This window comes from Helianthus annuus, chromosome 12 (genome assembly GCF_002127325.2).
Source record: "Helianthus annuus cultivar XRQ/B chromosome 12, HanXRQr2.0-SUNRISE, whole genome shotgun sequence".
In the NCBI taxonomy this organism is placed as follows: domain Eukaryota; kingdom Viridiplantae; phylum Streptophyta; class Magnoliopsida; order Asterales; family Asteraceae; genus Helianthus; species Helianthus annuus.
Window position 1 is genome coordinate 28,579,369 of NC_035444.2, and position 13,773 is coordinate 28,593,141.

A 13,773-nucleotide genomic window follows, 5' to 3' on the forward strand; every position below is an offset into this window, starting at 1 on the left:
TCTACCCGTTATTATACTTCATCAAATAAAGTGCATTAGTTGCACATTCCTCTTAACTGTATGAATTTCATAGGGGTAAAATTAGCATCTAACAGTTTAAAATGTATCAATGAAAACATATAAATTTACCATGCTTCCAGGATAAGTGGCAGACAATAAACTCTCAATCACAGACAATAATATGCTTTCCAACCCATCAGAAATCAACTTCAGCACCATCTCCCTCATAGAAGAACATGTAATGACCCGGAACCATGAGAACATGTAATGACCCGAAACCATGAGAACCCATCATCAAATCCGACCAAAACCCATTCTGACTTGAACCTCATCGACACTTAAACCCGAATCAACCCGAAACCACTACCGACCCGAAAAAATAACCCCTTTTTCGATTCGTTATGACACAAACCTGTAATGACCCAACCTCTTTGGACCATAGCAAACTCTGATCGGGACCCAATCTGAACCGAACCCATCTCGACCCGAACATGTCCATATTTAGAAATATACATTGTATAACCAGTTAACCACTAAAAATTTGCGTAAAAAACGCTTACCTTTGCCCAGAGCGTTGCAACTAACAAATATTACCTTTGACTTTAGAAGTAAACTGCGTCACAATCATGAAACTCCATATAATTATTTCAATAACTAAATCAATGGATGCAAATAAACTTATTTATTGTTCAATAGAACTACAACTATGTATGAATCAGATTGTCAATTTAGCCTAAAACGCCTGAAAAGTTCATCAACGAATAAAAGCTAGCGAAACTAATTTCATTTACTTATGATCACTAAAATTGAATACAAAAAGTGATTAACAAATATAGCTCACTGGTTTTGGAGGAAGTAGGGTGATCCTAGAGAGATGTAGCTTCGATGCCATCATCTAGATGTAAGCTCTTCAAGGCAAGGCTTTGAGGGAAAACGACATAACATACATTAACAACTGATATAAAAAATTATAAGTGCCAGCTAAACCATTTGTTTACACTTAAAACGTAATCAATTTAGCAGCACTCATTCATTAATTACAATTATAATTTCAAACCAATAGCAATAAAGTTAAGCTCAAACAAAATGCACGTAAAACACAAACCTACTCTTGTCGATCTTATCTATGAGCACCAACTAAGAAATTTTGTGTGGCAGCTGGCAGTGTTGAATCACAACCTCTGTTCAACCTAGTGAGCCCTGCAATCGTATTATAACTTATTTTTTCACAAATAGAAAGAAAAAAACCCTAAATAACTATTCAACATGAGTATGCAAACAGACTTCTTAGCCCATGGCATCGTCGCCCCTTTCATGAAACCCCAGGTTCGTCGGAGACATGATTGTCCTTTCGAGTGAAGTGGTTTTACAAATATACTTTGATATAAATTAACAACACAGGCTACCAACAAAGGGGGACAACCTTGAGAAATCATACCTTATACCAACTCCATACTGCCGCCGCACAACTGCTCAAAAGCCTAGCCATCCATCAACCAACACTTTGAAAAGAAATACTGTTGTCGTGAGGCTAACAACTCCTAAATGACAATTAACTGGTATATAAAAAGAAGCAACCAACATCAGTCATCACTGAGCAACTAAAAACAACTGCTATTAGCTGCTCTTGTGAGGTTGTTTGCAGCACAAACATATCACTTTCCCACCCTTTTAACCAGTAATGTTGAAGACAAATATTTCCAATTAATTTCCAAGGTTCACCTTATCAAACCGCTAAAAAATTTTGTCCTTCACTGAACTTTTTGTCCCAAATTTGTCCAACAATCACCTGGCCCATTTGAAAAAAGAAAACTCAAAGTTCACTTGACCCGTTTGAGATAAAGCACAACCCAAAGTTTATTTGATCCGTCTTGGATAAAACACAATCCAAAATTTTGACTTGCTTTTTTTTCTTTGCCAAAACCAAAAAATGCATAAGTTACTTTGTGACAAATAAAAGATACTTGCCCGTTCGAATAGAACTTTAAATTAAACAAATCAAATTAACAAAAGAACTAATCACAATTAGACACATGATTTTTCTTCATTTTTGAGAGCACGAATAGCCTCAACCTCACATATAAGTCATTATCCGGATCATTTTCAAGAAAGCATATAGATTGGTGACCAAGAATGCATTTATTAATCTGATCATTATAATGCGTTCATGATCCATTTGCTGGTCATGACTTGCACCAAAAGTCATAGATAATGAGCAGCTAGCACGGCAAATGTAACACCATAACTTCAAGTTTTGTAAACTTATACACACATAAACATGAGAACCAAGCCAGAAGCATATGATATCAACATTTCCCCTGTTTGTAATCAACCTTTAGAAAATAACAACTTAAAAAAGATTATCTATCTATATTTGTCTAACTTGGAAAGAATGTACCAATCCTAACAGTTCATAATTACACACAGCAATAATTCTGTACATAATTAGACTAAAATCAATGATATCATCAATTAAAAAAAGAATTTGTATTTATGGACCAAAATAGAATTAAAATAAACTATTGGCATTTCATCGAACCCCTTATAGACATGCCCAAACCAACCAGAACACACGCAACATTCAATTCATTAAGAAAACCCTTCAATACATGAACAAAAACGTTGAATCAGAACATGAAAAGTGTTATACCTTAAGCTTTAATCCATCCGATTACCCAGAGACCATAATCCCCACCACTCCACAATCAAACCAATAAGTTCAATATAAGCTATAATAAAATATATAAACAATAATAAATTATATAAACCAAAACTGAAGAATAATATCATAAGAAAATAGAGAGAACGAAGAGTATTCAGGCACCGTTGCCAGTGTACCTGCTTGTAGAAGTCATGTGAGAGACAGGAGAGTATTCCGGCACCGTCGCCAGTGTTCGTCTGACATCCGCAAACAATCAGCATAACAATTGCCTTAGGTTCCAGATTTATACATAAAAAAATACTTATATTAGATTATAGATAAAAAAAACTTACCGAAAGGTTTCCAGTCGTTGTTGAAGGAAGAACACAAATGATCGAACGGTTGTTTACCTGATCGATCGTATAGGTTCGCCATACAGAAGATGATTGGGATAGGAGTTTGGCTGTATAAATTGATTTGATTTAAAACTTAGGGTTTTTGAAACACGAAGAGCAGATCCGATAAAAAAGAAGCAGTTGATGAAACCCTAACTATGTCAACTAAAACAGCAATATACCTGAATTTGAAGCAATAGAAAGGAAAGAGGAAAGTGTGCAGTGTAAGAGAGAGATAGGATTTTGAGAATAAGTTGAATTTGAATTTTGAATTTGAATGTGAAGTTATTTTTGGAAAACTGAAAGGCAGAGAAGGAAAGAAGAAAAAGAAGAAGAGGAGGAAAGGGAAAGAAGGGTGGGAGGGCGTGTAGGGTTTTGGATGGTAGTTTTGACCTGCAGGAAGAGAGAGATGGGAGAAACCAATGTTTTGTATGCAACCTCTTTTAGGAACCTTGACTTTTGTGAATTAGGTTTATAAAAAAATAAAATAAAAAAGCAGGAATTAACACGTGGATGTAGAATAAGGCACAAGTTGCCAAATAGGAAAGAGAGAAAAGGGGTGGCTTGTGGTGTTAACACCTCAGCCTAAAAACCTTTACTTTATTATACTAGCGGTAAGACCCGTGTGCAAACACGGGTCGTTTCTTAGAAAACCATGCATAACATATATTGACAGAGAGTAAAAAAATAATTACTGCAGACTTAAAAAATTGATATAAATTAATGATTAATAGCTTTATTCAACAGCAATTCCATTATGTTGAGAACAAACTACTTTACAAAATTACTTTAATAATAGGGTGACTTGGGATTTTTTAAAAATGTTTGTTTTTGTACTACTTTACAAAATTACATAGAATTCAAGAAAACGAAACAACAAATTAAACAGATATTGAGTTATTCAAAGTTCTGTTGAATACTAAATGAAATGTTGACCAAAATTAAAACAGATGTTGACCAAAAGTCAATCAGATGTTGACCAATAGTCAAACAGATGTTGACCGTAAACAGATGTTTGGTTTAACGCCACAGATCTGTTTATGGCCAAACATCTGTTTAAGTCGAAATATCTGATATAGAAGGCCAGACATCTGTTTAAGGTGAAACATTTGTTTATGACCAAACATCTGTTTAAGCACAAACATCTGTTTAAGTCCAAACCTCTGATATAAAAAGCCAAACATCTGTTAAAGGCCAAACATCTATTTAAGGCCAAACATCTGTTTAAATCTGAACAGATGTTTAACTTAATCAGATCTATTGTCTTCTCACACTGTTTTCCTCTTCAAAACACTGTTGAACCTAACATGGGTTTCCATTAACTATTGACCAAAAGTCAAACAGATGTTCAAACCACTGTTTGTTATTGTATTTCCATTAACTATTGACTAAAAGTCAAACAGATGTTCAAACCCTGGTTTTGACAACATGAAACACAACATCATCATGCCAAATACAGTCATATACATCCATCTATTATTCTGAATTCATAAACCCATAAATGCAGAAGAATGTCACATTTGCGATTAATAAACCAGGTTTCTACTAATTGCAGTTACTATTAGCAAAAAGAAGCATGATATCATCTATATATAAAACATAAAGTGCTAATAACAGTGTTTTATCATGTTAGCTATACATAGCAGCAAAACATCAAGTTAATAATATACAATTTCACCATCAAAAAATTCATAATTATAATATCTGATATCAGAACATACTTAAATGTCGTTATTAAACTGAGGTAACTTGATTTAATATGATCTTATGTTCCGAAGACACGTATGTGAAGTGCAACATATCACCAAATCTCAACTTATTCTCAGTCATAAACTTTCGCCAACCGTCCAACGCATAACGTGGCTTCAAATCATTTAACTCCGACTTAACATCATAAACCTCCACAACTCCAACCATATTTTGAACTTTCAAAGGATGAAGATCAACAGAAAGACCTGCTCGTCTAGCAACTTCAACAGGAAGACGCTACATGTATTGTGTGGAAAAAAATAATAGTCAGACAAATAAACATAAATCATTAGTTTGTTATAAAAAACGGTATACCAGCCTATAGTCTCCTTTGCGATTAAAATGAAAGAACTCAGGGTCGAGAAGATGTCCAGAATGTTTTTTTGCAGTCTTTATAATCTTATTTCTACAGATAAGTTTTTTCTGAACATTGGCGGCTCTCTTCCCCTTGATGAAAAAGTAAACATATACATGTGAATTAAAGGAATGTTGAATATATGAACAAAAAAAAAACAGTTTATATAAAATATACTGATTAAGTGGCGAGTATAGATACCTTAACTTTGTGAACAGATGAAGAACATCCAATATGATCACTTGTGTCGACATGTAACGCAGCATTTCCCTTAGTCATATTCTTGACCGTCTCCTTTATCTCAGAAGTAACTTTACCTTTCTTCTTAACCTGTTGTCATAGAGTGACTTTAATAACCATAGTAATATAACAATCTTTAACACGGTAAACTTACATCTTGTGTTTTATTCAATCGTGAAGATATGCGTCTCTTCGACGTGCATTCGGCATTCGTTCGTAACTTCTTCTAAATAATACATTATTGGATAAATGTAACATCAGTAAACAGCATTACTAATAGTTGTAAAAACATTAAATTCTTTTATGTGTTAAATTAAAAATAAATAATTTTAATAATTTAGTGAGTACCTGAGTAACGGTTCTTCCTTCACCTACAGACACAACTTCTTCATCTTCATAGATGTCCTGGTCAACATTAATGAAATAATTAATATAATGCTAAAATAATTAAAACTTTTACTGCTAATGCTAAATACATACGTACCTTGAATGCATTCTCAACATAAGCAGCCTTCGATATCTCAAGTACACTATCATCGTCAGATTCAGCTTTCTTCGAAAAGCAAATCTCAGTCTCATCTCTATAAACTACTACCTCAAAAACAACATCATCAATTCTACTAAACACAAGCAAATCATCCTCAAGTATCCCAACATCCTTGCACATTTCAGGCCATCCTCTAGCAAATACAAAGTTTGTATCAACCTTAGACACCTCAACATTCCAATAGGAACCCTTATAACAGATTTGAAATTTGCCACTTGGTGGGCTATTTACATAAAATTGTTTAATGAAGCAGTCTTCGATTACCTGCATAAAATTAAAAATAATGAAGACTATATGTGAAGTATGTAACTTATGAGAATACGTGTTGACACGTTTAAGATGCAAAAGGATTGAAATTAAGATCAATAGTCATAACGTAAAACCAAATCTTGCATAACGATTAAACATGAAATAAGATTCACCACACATCCCATCAACAAAACATGAAAGTTCAAACCCAAAATCACCTAACGCTTTGAAAACCAACAAAGTATCCCTCGGCAGATTGAGATCTTTAACAACATTGTCCCAACCGTCAGTTATTATTGGTGTTGAATTTTCTGTTCTGACCCTCATAACCCATTTTTTACCAGACTCATGATAGATTCGCAACTTATTTTTTTACCAACAATCTCCCCACTTTTGATTAGCAAAGGCTATAGGTACATCATGTATATAATTTTTAAGTAGTGTAAGAAAATATAAACCATAACAACTGTTAAATATATATCTCAATAAAAATAAATTATGTATATAAAAACATGTCATACCAGTTTCAAAGATTCTAGGTTATCAAGAAACTTGACAAATGTAGTATACATGACAAAACCTGAATCAGTAAAGATGTTAAAACATTGAAATGAAAAAGTTGGCTTCGAAGATGAACATTAACTTTTTGTATTAACAGAGTATCTACTGAAATTAATCATAGAAACAGAGTATGAGTTAAAAATTTTCTGCAAATAATAACTATTTTAATATGTTATCAACAAATGATTCAAACACCTAACTAAACCCTTCTTGAATGTATAGCAATAAACTTAAAATCGTATTTGTAGCAAGATAGGATTTGATTTTTTTTTGAATTAAAATCGGTTAAACAATATAAAGTATTACAATATGAATTTACATACCAGTTGTTGAAGAAAAAACAACAAAACCTCCAGTGATTCAAGTGTAGAAGACGGAGAATAAGAAAGTTGAAACCCTAGAAAATGACTGGGAAGAAGAGATTTTTGAAAGAAGTCAGATGATAGATGTTTGATGTGTAATAATGCTAAAGAAATAATGACAATTGTGTTTTCGTTTTCCTATATTTTCAACAAATGAAAAATATTTACACATAGACCCCGTATTGAATTTGTTATTTACATTTACAAACTTAATAAAAGATGTCTAACAAAATGTGTTTGGAAACCTCTGTTGGTCGTTGGAAACAGTGTAAGTCAAACAGTTGTTAGATTAACAGAAGTTATGACAACAGATGATAACTTTCAGCAGTTGTTTTATTTTTAGCTAACATCTGTCCACGTCAGAACCTCTGTTATCATAATGCATGACAGTCAGCAATCAGCACTATAGTAAATGAACAGTCATTAGGAAAAACAGAAATTGTGATAACAGACGGTATCATTTAGCAATGGATGTGTTTTTAGGCAAGCATAAGTTTCAAAAACAGTTGTTTTCAATCAGTGTAACTCAACAATGGTAAGTCTAACATCTGCTATTAGCGCAACCACTGTTAGGAATGACTGAAATAATTAAAATGAAGATGCGACAACAAAGATTAATACTATTTAAATTTATGTCATTTAGTCAACAGTGGTAAATCAAACAGTCGTTAGCATACACAGTTGTTTCATCATCAGCAGATTCTTCAAAAAACTACTATCAATGATCAAATTCTGAACATTTGTTTTATCTTTGCACTCATCTGTTCACCATCAAACCAACCCCTGATGCTATTAAACCTCTGTTGACTTACCAAGCAGATGTTCAGACAGAATTCAACATCAACATAATATGTTAACCATCAAACCAACCGTTGATACTATTAAACCTCTGTTGACTTACCAAACAGATGTTCAGACACAATACAAGATCAACATTATCTCTTCACCATCAAACCAACACTTCATATTATTAAACTTCTGTTGACTTACCAATAATTAAACTAAATCAAACTAAAAAACTAAATAAGTAAAACTAAAAGGCAACATAGATTCATAAGTTTAAAATTTATTCATTTATTCATGACATTAAAAGTCCAATAATTACATCACATACTAGACAACATTAAAGTTCAAATCTAACAATAACAGCAAGAATGAAGAAACTTTAGCTTCAACTCCATCGATTGCTGAACCTCTCGATGTATGTCCTTCAGCATCGCCATGAACTCCACGTCTCTATCACCGCACTCTATATTACTAACAACACAAAGCTCACGAACGGAAGTTGAAGGCATGCACATAAGATCTCTGGAAACCTGCTCTCTATGGAACAAGCCAACCTGCAATCCATCAAAACATCTCTTCAACTCTTGAAGAGTAGCCATGTCTTCATACACCTGTTCCTCGATTTGCCTGACAAAACGTTGCTTGAAATCATCCGATTTTGCATCTGTGAATGAGGCCATTTGAATAAACTATATAACTCGACTTTCCTGAAAGTATGATATCTTCTTAGGAAAACATGATAAAAAAAACAGGTGAAGTGACTATGAGTTTATATACGAACTTTGTAATTATGAAAACGTGTAGATTTAATATATATAAACATATTAATGTAAAATTCAAAACAACGGTCTTTTAATGCAAAAACCTTTTCAAAACCCCAACTTTTATGGGAAAACCGTAAAATTAAAAACCAAGAAACCCAAGGGATAAAATATCGAAATTCAAAGAACAAAAGCAGATTATGAAAATTACAATTAAACGATTCATTTTCCATGTAAACGCGTTTTTTAAACTCTATAAAAAACCGATGATTAGTTTTGATTCAAAACATCAACAACTCGTCCTACAAATCACTTTCTGTCAAAAATAGTTCCAAATCAGAAAACCTACAAAAAATCTACATGGCAAAGTTCAGTTTCTACCACTGGTCAGACACCAGCGATCTTAAAACACAATTCTCGATGTGGTCACTCAAAGAACAAAGAACAAACCAAGAAGTAAACAGGAAAGTTGACATAATCAACAACACTAAGAACAACAAAACCTGGAACAGCATAGCATTGCTCGATGAAGTCCTCCACTCTCCTCCATCAGACTTCCAGAAGAATGCAGAAGAGTTTCTTACACAACTTCTAGAACAGGATCAGAAAATCTGCAACATGCTAACTGACCTGAAATTAAAAAGAGAGCATGAAATCACATGGAGAGAGGCTAGAGTCTACGAAATCTTAGCAAGTGTTAACCCTAGCGTGTAATACTTTATAAATATTTCATCAAATTCAATATTTTTCTCTGTAGTAGTTCATTTTAATAATATAAACATTCATCTTAACAGTTAATAAAAAAATAAGAAACAAACCTAAAATGCAAATGTCTCTTCTCAACTGGTGTAGCACAACTGACTTTTTCACGATAGAAGATACATATCGTCGGTTGAAGTTGCAACTCTCCCATCAAAGAATGTAACACATGCAACTTTTCATGATGTTGCAACAATTATATTGCAACATCGACATTGAAAGGTTGATGTGTGATGGCCAACATTATTGATACGACGACGTTGGAACAATGATACCGGAACGATAACATGTAAACAGAATCATCAAACATTCGAATAAAATTGTGTAATCGGAGAATAGCGGCTAAATCACGAGAGTCGAGAAAGATGCATTTGAGAGAGAGAGAGAGACGCTTGCAGATATCAGCGAGAGAGATTTGAATGTGCAGACAGATAATTATGTCTTATTTATAGAATTTGAATATGGATTGAATTTTGAATTTTGAATGTGGAGCCAGAATTTGAATTGGAGAAGATGTTGGAGCCATAATATTGAATCGTCAGAGGTTTTGAAGTTTGAATTTTTAATCATCAGTGGTTTGGTTACAGTGGTTTGATTACATTCGTTTAAATGGGCAGACCTTTGAATGGGCAATGGTTTTGATTACAGTGGCTTGAATGGACAGTGGTTCGTATGAGATTTTGAGTGGGCAGACCTTTGGAATCTAAATGTGGGCCAACTTTGAATTTTAAAGTCTTTTAATATTAGACTTTATGATGTAATAATGAGATAAGAAAAGTCTTATTGGACATGCTATCACGCTGACACATCAGCTTTTCTTATATCACTTGAATTTATCCTTTTATAGAAAGTATAGATTAGGAAGACATGTACAACTAATATACACTAAAAACATACAATATATAAAAGCAACCCAATATACAAATTTGTTTAATTGACCTATCATATAATTCGTTTGATCCTATTCATATTCTGAACTCCAATAACGTTAAACGGTAACTAAAATACAATTTTAAATCTCCATCACACGATTTTATCATTTTTTAATCATTAGAACGTCCACGTAATTGCTATTACTTTAATGAACATGCAATTTAGTTGAAAACGAGTGTGCGTACCGAATACCGACGAGATTTTCCAATAAATTATTATTATTTTATCAAATCAATGCTAATCAAAATCTTTAATAATTTATCTTTTAAACACGCATCTTTAATATATTCCATTTATTCAATAAAATATTTCCCCCATATTCAAATCATAAAAATCATTGCAACTTTTTAATTTTTTATTAATATTACCCTTCCTTTTCTTTACATAATATTTATATTTATTTATTTATATATATATCTCATCTTTTTAGCTGTATATATGAAGCAACCCCGCTCCTTCGTTCCCTTTCTTCGTCATCTACCCCCAATTTCTTGACCTAATTTTACCTTTTCTCATCATTTTTTATCAATTCGAAAGCTCAAACGTTCGATTCTGCCTCCACAGGTAAAATTTTGACTCAATTTCTCTGTACTTTTCTTTCAATTTTATGAATTTAGATGATTTTGTGCTTAATTTGTGCCCTTTTTCTACTTTTTAGTGTTTAATTTTGTTTCTAGAGGTTTTTTCTATACAGATTTAAGCTTTGTTTCTCATGTAAAAGTGTTCTAATTTTAGTAATACTTTCATTAGATTCAAAAGTGTTTGTGTATGTTTTTTTTTTTTTTTTTTTTTTTTTTTTTTTGTGATCCTGAAACATTAACATAATTTTCCGTAATTTTGGTTGAGAAACTCTACGATCTGGTGTAGATCGTTGAAGAATTACGATGAATTTGTAAATTTTTTGATGTAATTGCGTTTTAAAATATATATATTTTAAATTTGTTTGTTAAATTGATCTTTTTTTTTTGTGTTTGTATCTGTATTTATATGTATATGATATAATGATTCATCAGATCTAGGGTTTGTATATTTGTATTGGATCTGATTTGATTTATATGATTATTTGTATATATACAGGTGTTGATTGAATTACAAAACATAATTAAGATGAATCACTGTGGGATCCAACAGAACAGTAACTTTTCGTCGTTTGGCAACGGAGATCATGTGGTTTGTCCGAAGCCAAGGCGGATTAACCTCTTCGATACCACCATGAATGAGCCTGTTATGAATTTAAGATGGCAGATGTGGTATGTGTTCTTTAATTCTTTGAGATTTTATTTTTAAATAAAATTTGTATCTTCGAACTAACGTGTTCGTCTTGCAGCCATCAGCAGGAATCTTATGATTCGAGGTCAGGCCCGGAGCTCTTGGACATCATATTTGCAAAGGTATGCTTATTTCCGAACATGATATATGTGTTTTCTGCGGTTCTCGGAGTTATATATATATATGTGTGTGTATATAGGGGAGGGTTCTACATAGTAACATAATCTTTGATGGTGATCTGTTTTTGTGCCTAACTATGGTGTGTATATTGTTGCAGAGTGGTGGTTATGGTGCACCGGACCAAACATGTACACAGATAGCTTCGTCACCCCCGTTTTTTTGTGGGTCACCGCCGAGCAGAGTTTCTAACCCGTTAATTCAAGATGCTCGATTTGGGGATGACAAGATCTCACCAGTTTCACCGCAATCAATCATTCCAAACCCGGCTTCGGGTATGACATCTTCATCTCCGTCATCATCATCCCGGAAAGGGGGATACATCCGTCACAACTATGGTAACAAACCGGCAGTGAGGATTGAAGGGTTTGATTGCCTCGACAGGGATAACCGTCGCAATTGCAGCATCCCTGCTTTGGCTTGAATCAAACCCTTTTTAAGAAACATATTTCCTATCATCAAGTACATAAAGAGCATAATTAAATCAAAGCAAGTGTTAGTAAGTTTAGTAATTTGGGCATTCAACTTTAGCATTGTGAAGAGGATTTTTTTGCACATCTTGAAGAAGATACATCCATTCCATTGTAATTTTGCACATCTTGAAGAAGATACATCCACTACTTATTGTAAATAGTTTTAAGTAGAGGGTAATTTGTCTATATGTAAATGTAAGTATTTGGAGAGTTATTAACCAAAAATAATGAGTATGATGATGATGAGTATGATGTTGATGATTTGTAGTATAAACAATCAAAGGAAGGAAATTTTCTAAACTATGTTATTAACTATTAAATGTATAAAGTCTTATAAAAGTTGTTGTATAGTGAATTGTATATTTGTACATGTAATGTCCAAACTTATATGAATACATCCACCCTGTTCTATGTACATCTAATATTAAAGATATGATATAAATTATTGTTTATTTTATTTCTATTTTTTGATGATAAAACATGTCTTCATATATAGTAAATTAAAAATAGTTTTTTCTTTATGACACGTAACTAACCCTTTATATATAATATTGGTTTATAAAATTATGTCTGTTTTGGAAAATCTTGAAACCATAGTCGCATTTTGGTGGTTACAGAAACGGACAAAGGAACTAAATGGCCTTCCTTTTAGATTATTTTAGGTACCACGATTTAAAAATGTAACATAATTTAAAATATTTGTATTTAGTGGTTACTTAAATATGTTTAGGAGAAAATCATGAAATTCCAATTAGCTATTGTTTTCTATATATGATGTAGAGCTACGATTAGAAAAAGTTGTATAGTGGTCATGTTAGAAAAGTTTTATAATTTATGTATCTATTTTTAACACACTTGTATACAAAAAAAAAAAAAAAAAAAGCTATGATATCTATTTTTCTTTGTATAAACTCTATATATTTTTTATTCTATACGTAATTAGTAATGCATATAAATGATAAAATACACAAAATACACGAATCTATATGTGATTTGGTGTCACGGATCACATAATTTTAACATATTAATGATAGGAAAAGACAAAGGCATGATTTGTTTTGACACAAGTGTTATTATACATTAATACATAATACTAAAAAATGATAAATTTTGTGATTTTGTCTGATTTTAAAGCATGGTTTACAAAGTTTATTTCAAATTGATAGTTTACAAATCAAGTTCGGTTTTTATAATACTGCAAGAAACAGTCTTTTGTTTTGTTATTACATGAATATGAATACAAATAGTTATTTGTCTTTGGTGGAAATTTGACCATGCTGGTCAAAGTCAAAGTAGCCTTTTGTTGAATGCCGATTGACGAAATTTAACGACGCATATTTGTCTTTTTTAACACGCCAAAATACCCATGGCATTATAGCCTAGTGGTATCTTGGTGGTGGGATAAGGCTTATGACCATTAGGTCATGGGTTCGATTCTCACAAAGGGGGTTTTTCCCAGATTTATTGGGTTTCCTCCTGAATTGGTGTATAGGCATTATTGCTTAGTGGAGATGGA

The 13,773-nt window shown here is 32.5% G+C and overlaps 1 protein-coding gene and 1 long non-coding RNA gene across 5 annotated transcripts; one reads left to right on the plus strand and one right to left on the minus strand.

Annotated features, from left to right (window-relative positions):
- Positions 1-264: 264 nt before the first annotated feature.
- LOC118484835 lies at positions 265-3,431 on the minus strand. 4 transcript variants are annotated; one of them, XR_004874638.1, is made up of 7 exons: positions 3,219-3,431; positions 2,995-3,104; positions 2,839-2,898; positions 2,651-2,729; positions 1,723-1,789; positions 1,106-1,556; positions 265-921 (listed from the first exon to the last, which is right to left on the minus strand). It is a non-coding gene; the product is annotated as an uncharacterized LOC118484835 (long non-coding RNA). The 4 variants fall into 4 exon arrangements; XR_004874639.1 differs by lacking the exon at positions 2,651-2,729; XR_004874640.1 differs by lacking the exon at positions 2,651-2,729 and having other exon boundaries at positions 265-613; positions 842-921; positions 1,106-1,789.
- A 7,316-nt stretch (positions 3,432-10,747) lies between these two features.
- LOC110878141 lies at positions 10,748-12,560 on the plus strand. The gene is made up of 4 exons (XM_022126399.2): positions 10,748-10,902; positions 11,416-11,588; positions 11,666-11,729; positions 11,885-12,560. The coding sequence occupies exons 2-4, from the start codon at positions 11,446-11,448 to the stop codon at positions 12,206-12,208; spliced, it is 531 nt and encodes a 176-aa protein (XP_021982091.1). The 5' UTR covers positions 10,748-10,902; positions 11,416-11,445; the 3' UTR covers positions 12,209-12,560.
- The last annotated feature ends 1,213 nt before the right edge of the window (positions 12,561-13,773 follow it).

Coding starts and splice junctions, on each gene's coding strand:
- LOC110878141 (XM_022126399.2), top strand. CDS start 11,446: ATGAATCACTGTGGGATCCAACAGAACAGTAACTTTTCGTCGTTTGGC. Junction 11,589..11,665: donor AATTTAAGATGGCAGATGTG/GTATGTGTTCTT, acceptor TTCGTCTTGCAG/CCATCAGCAGGAATCTTATG. Junction 11,730..11,884: donor TGGACATCATATTTGCAAAG/GTATGCTTATTT, acceptor ATATTGTTGCAG/AGTGGTGGTTATGGTGCACC.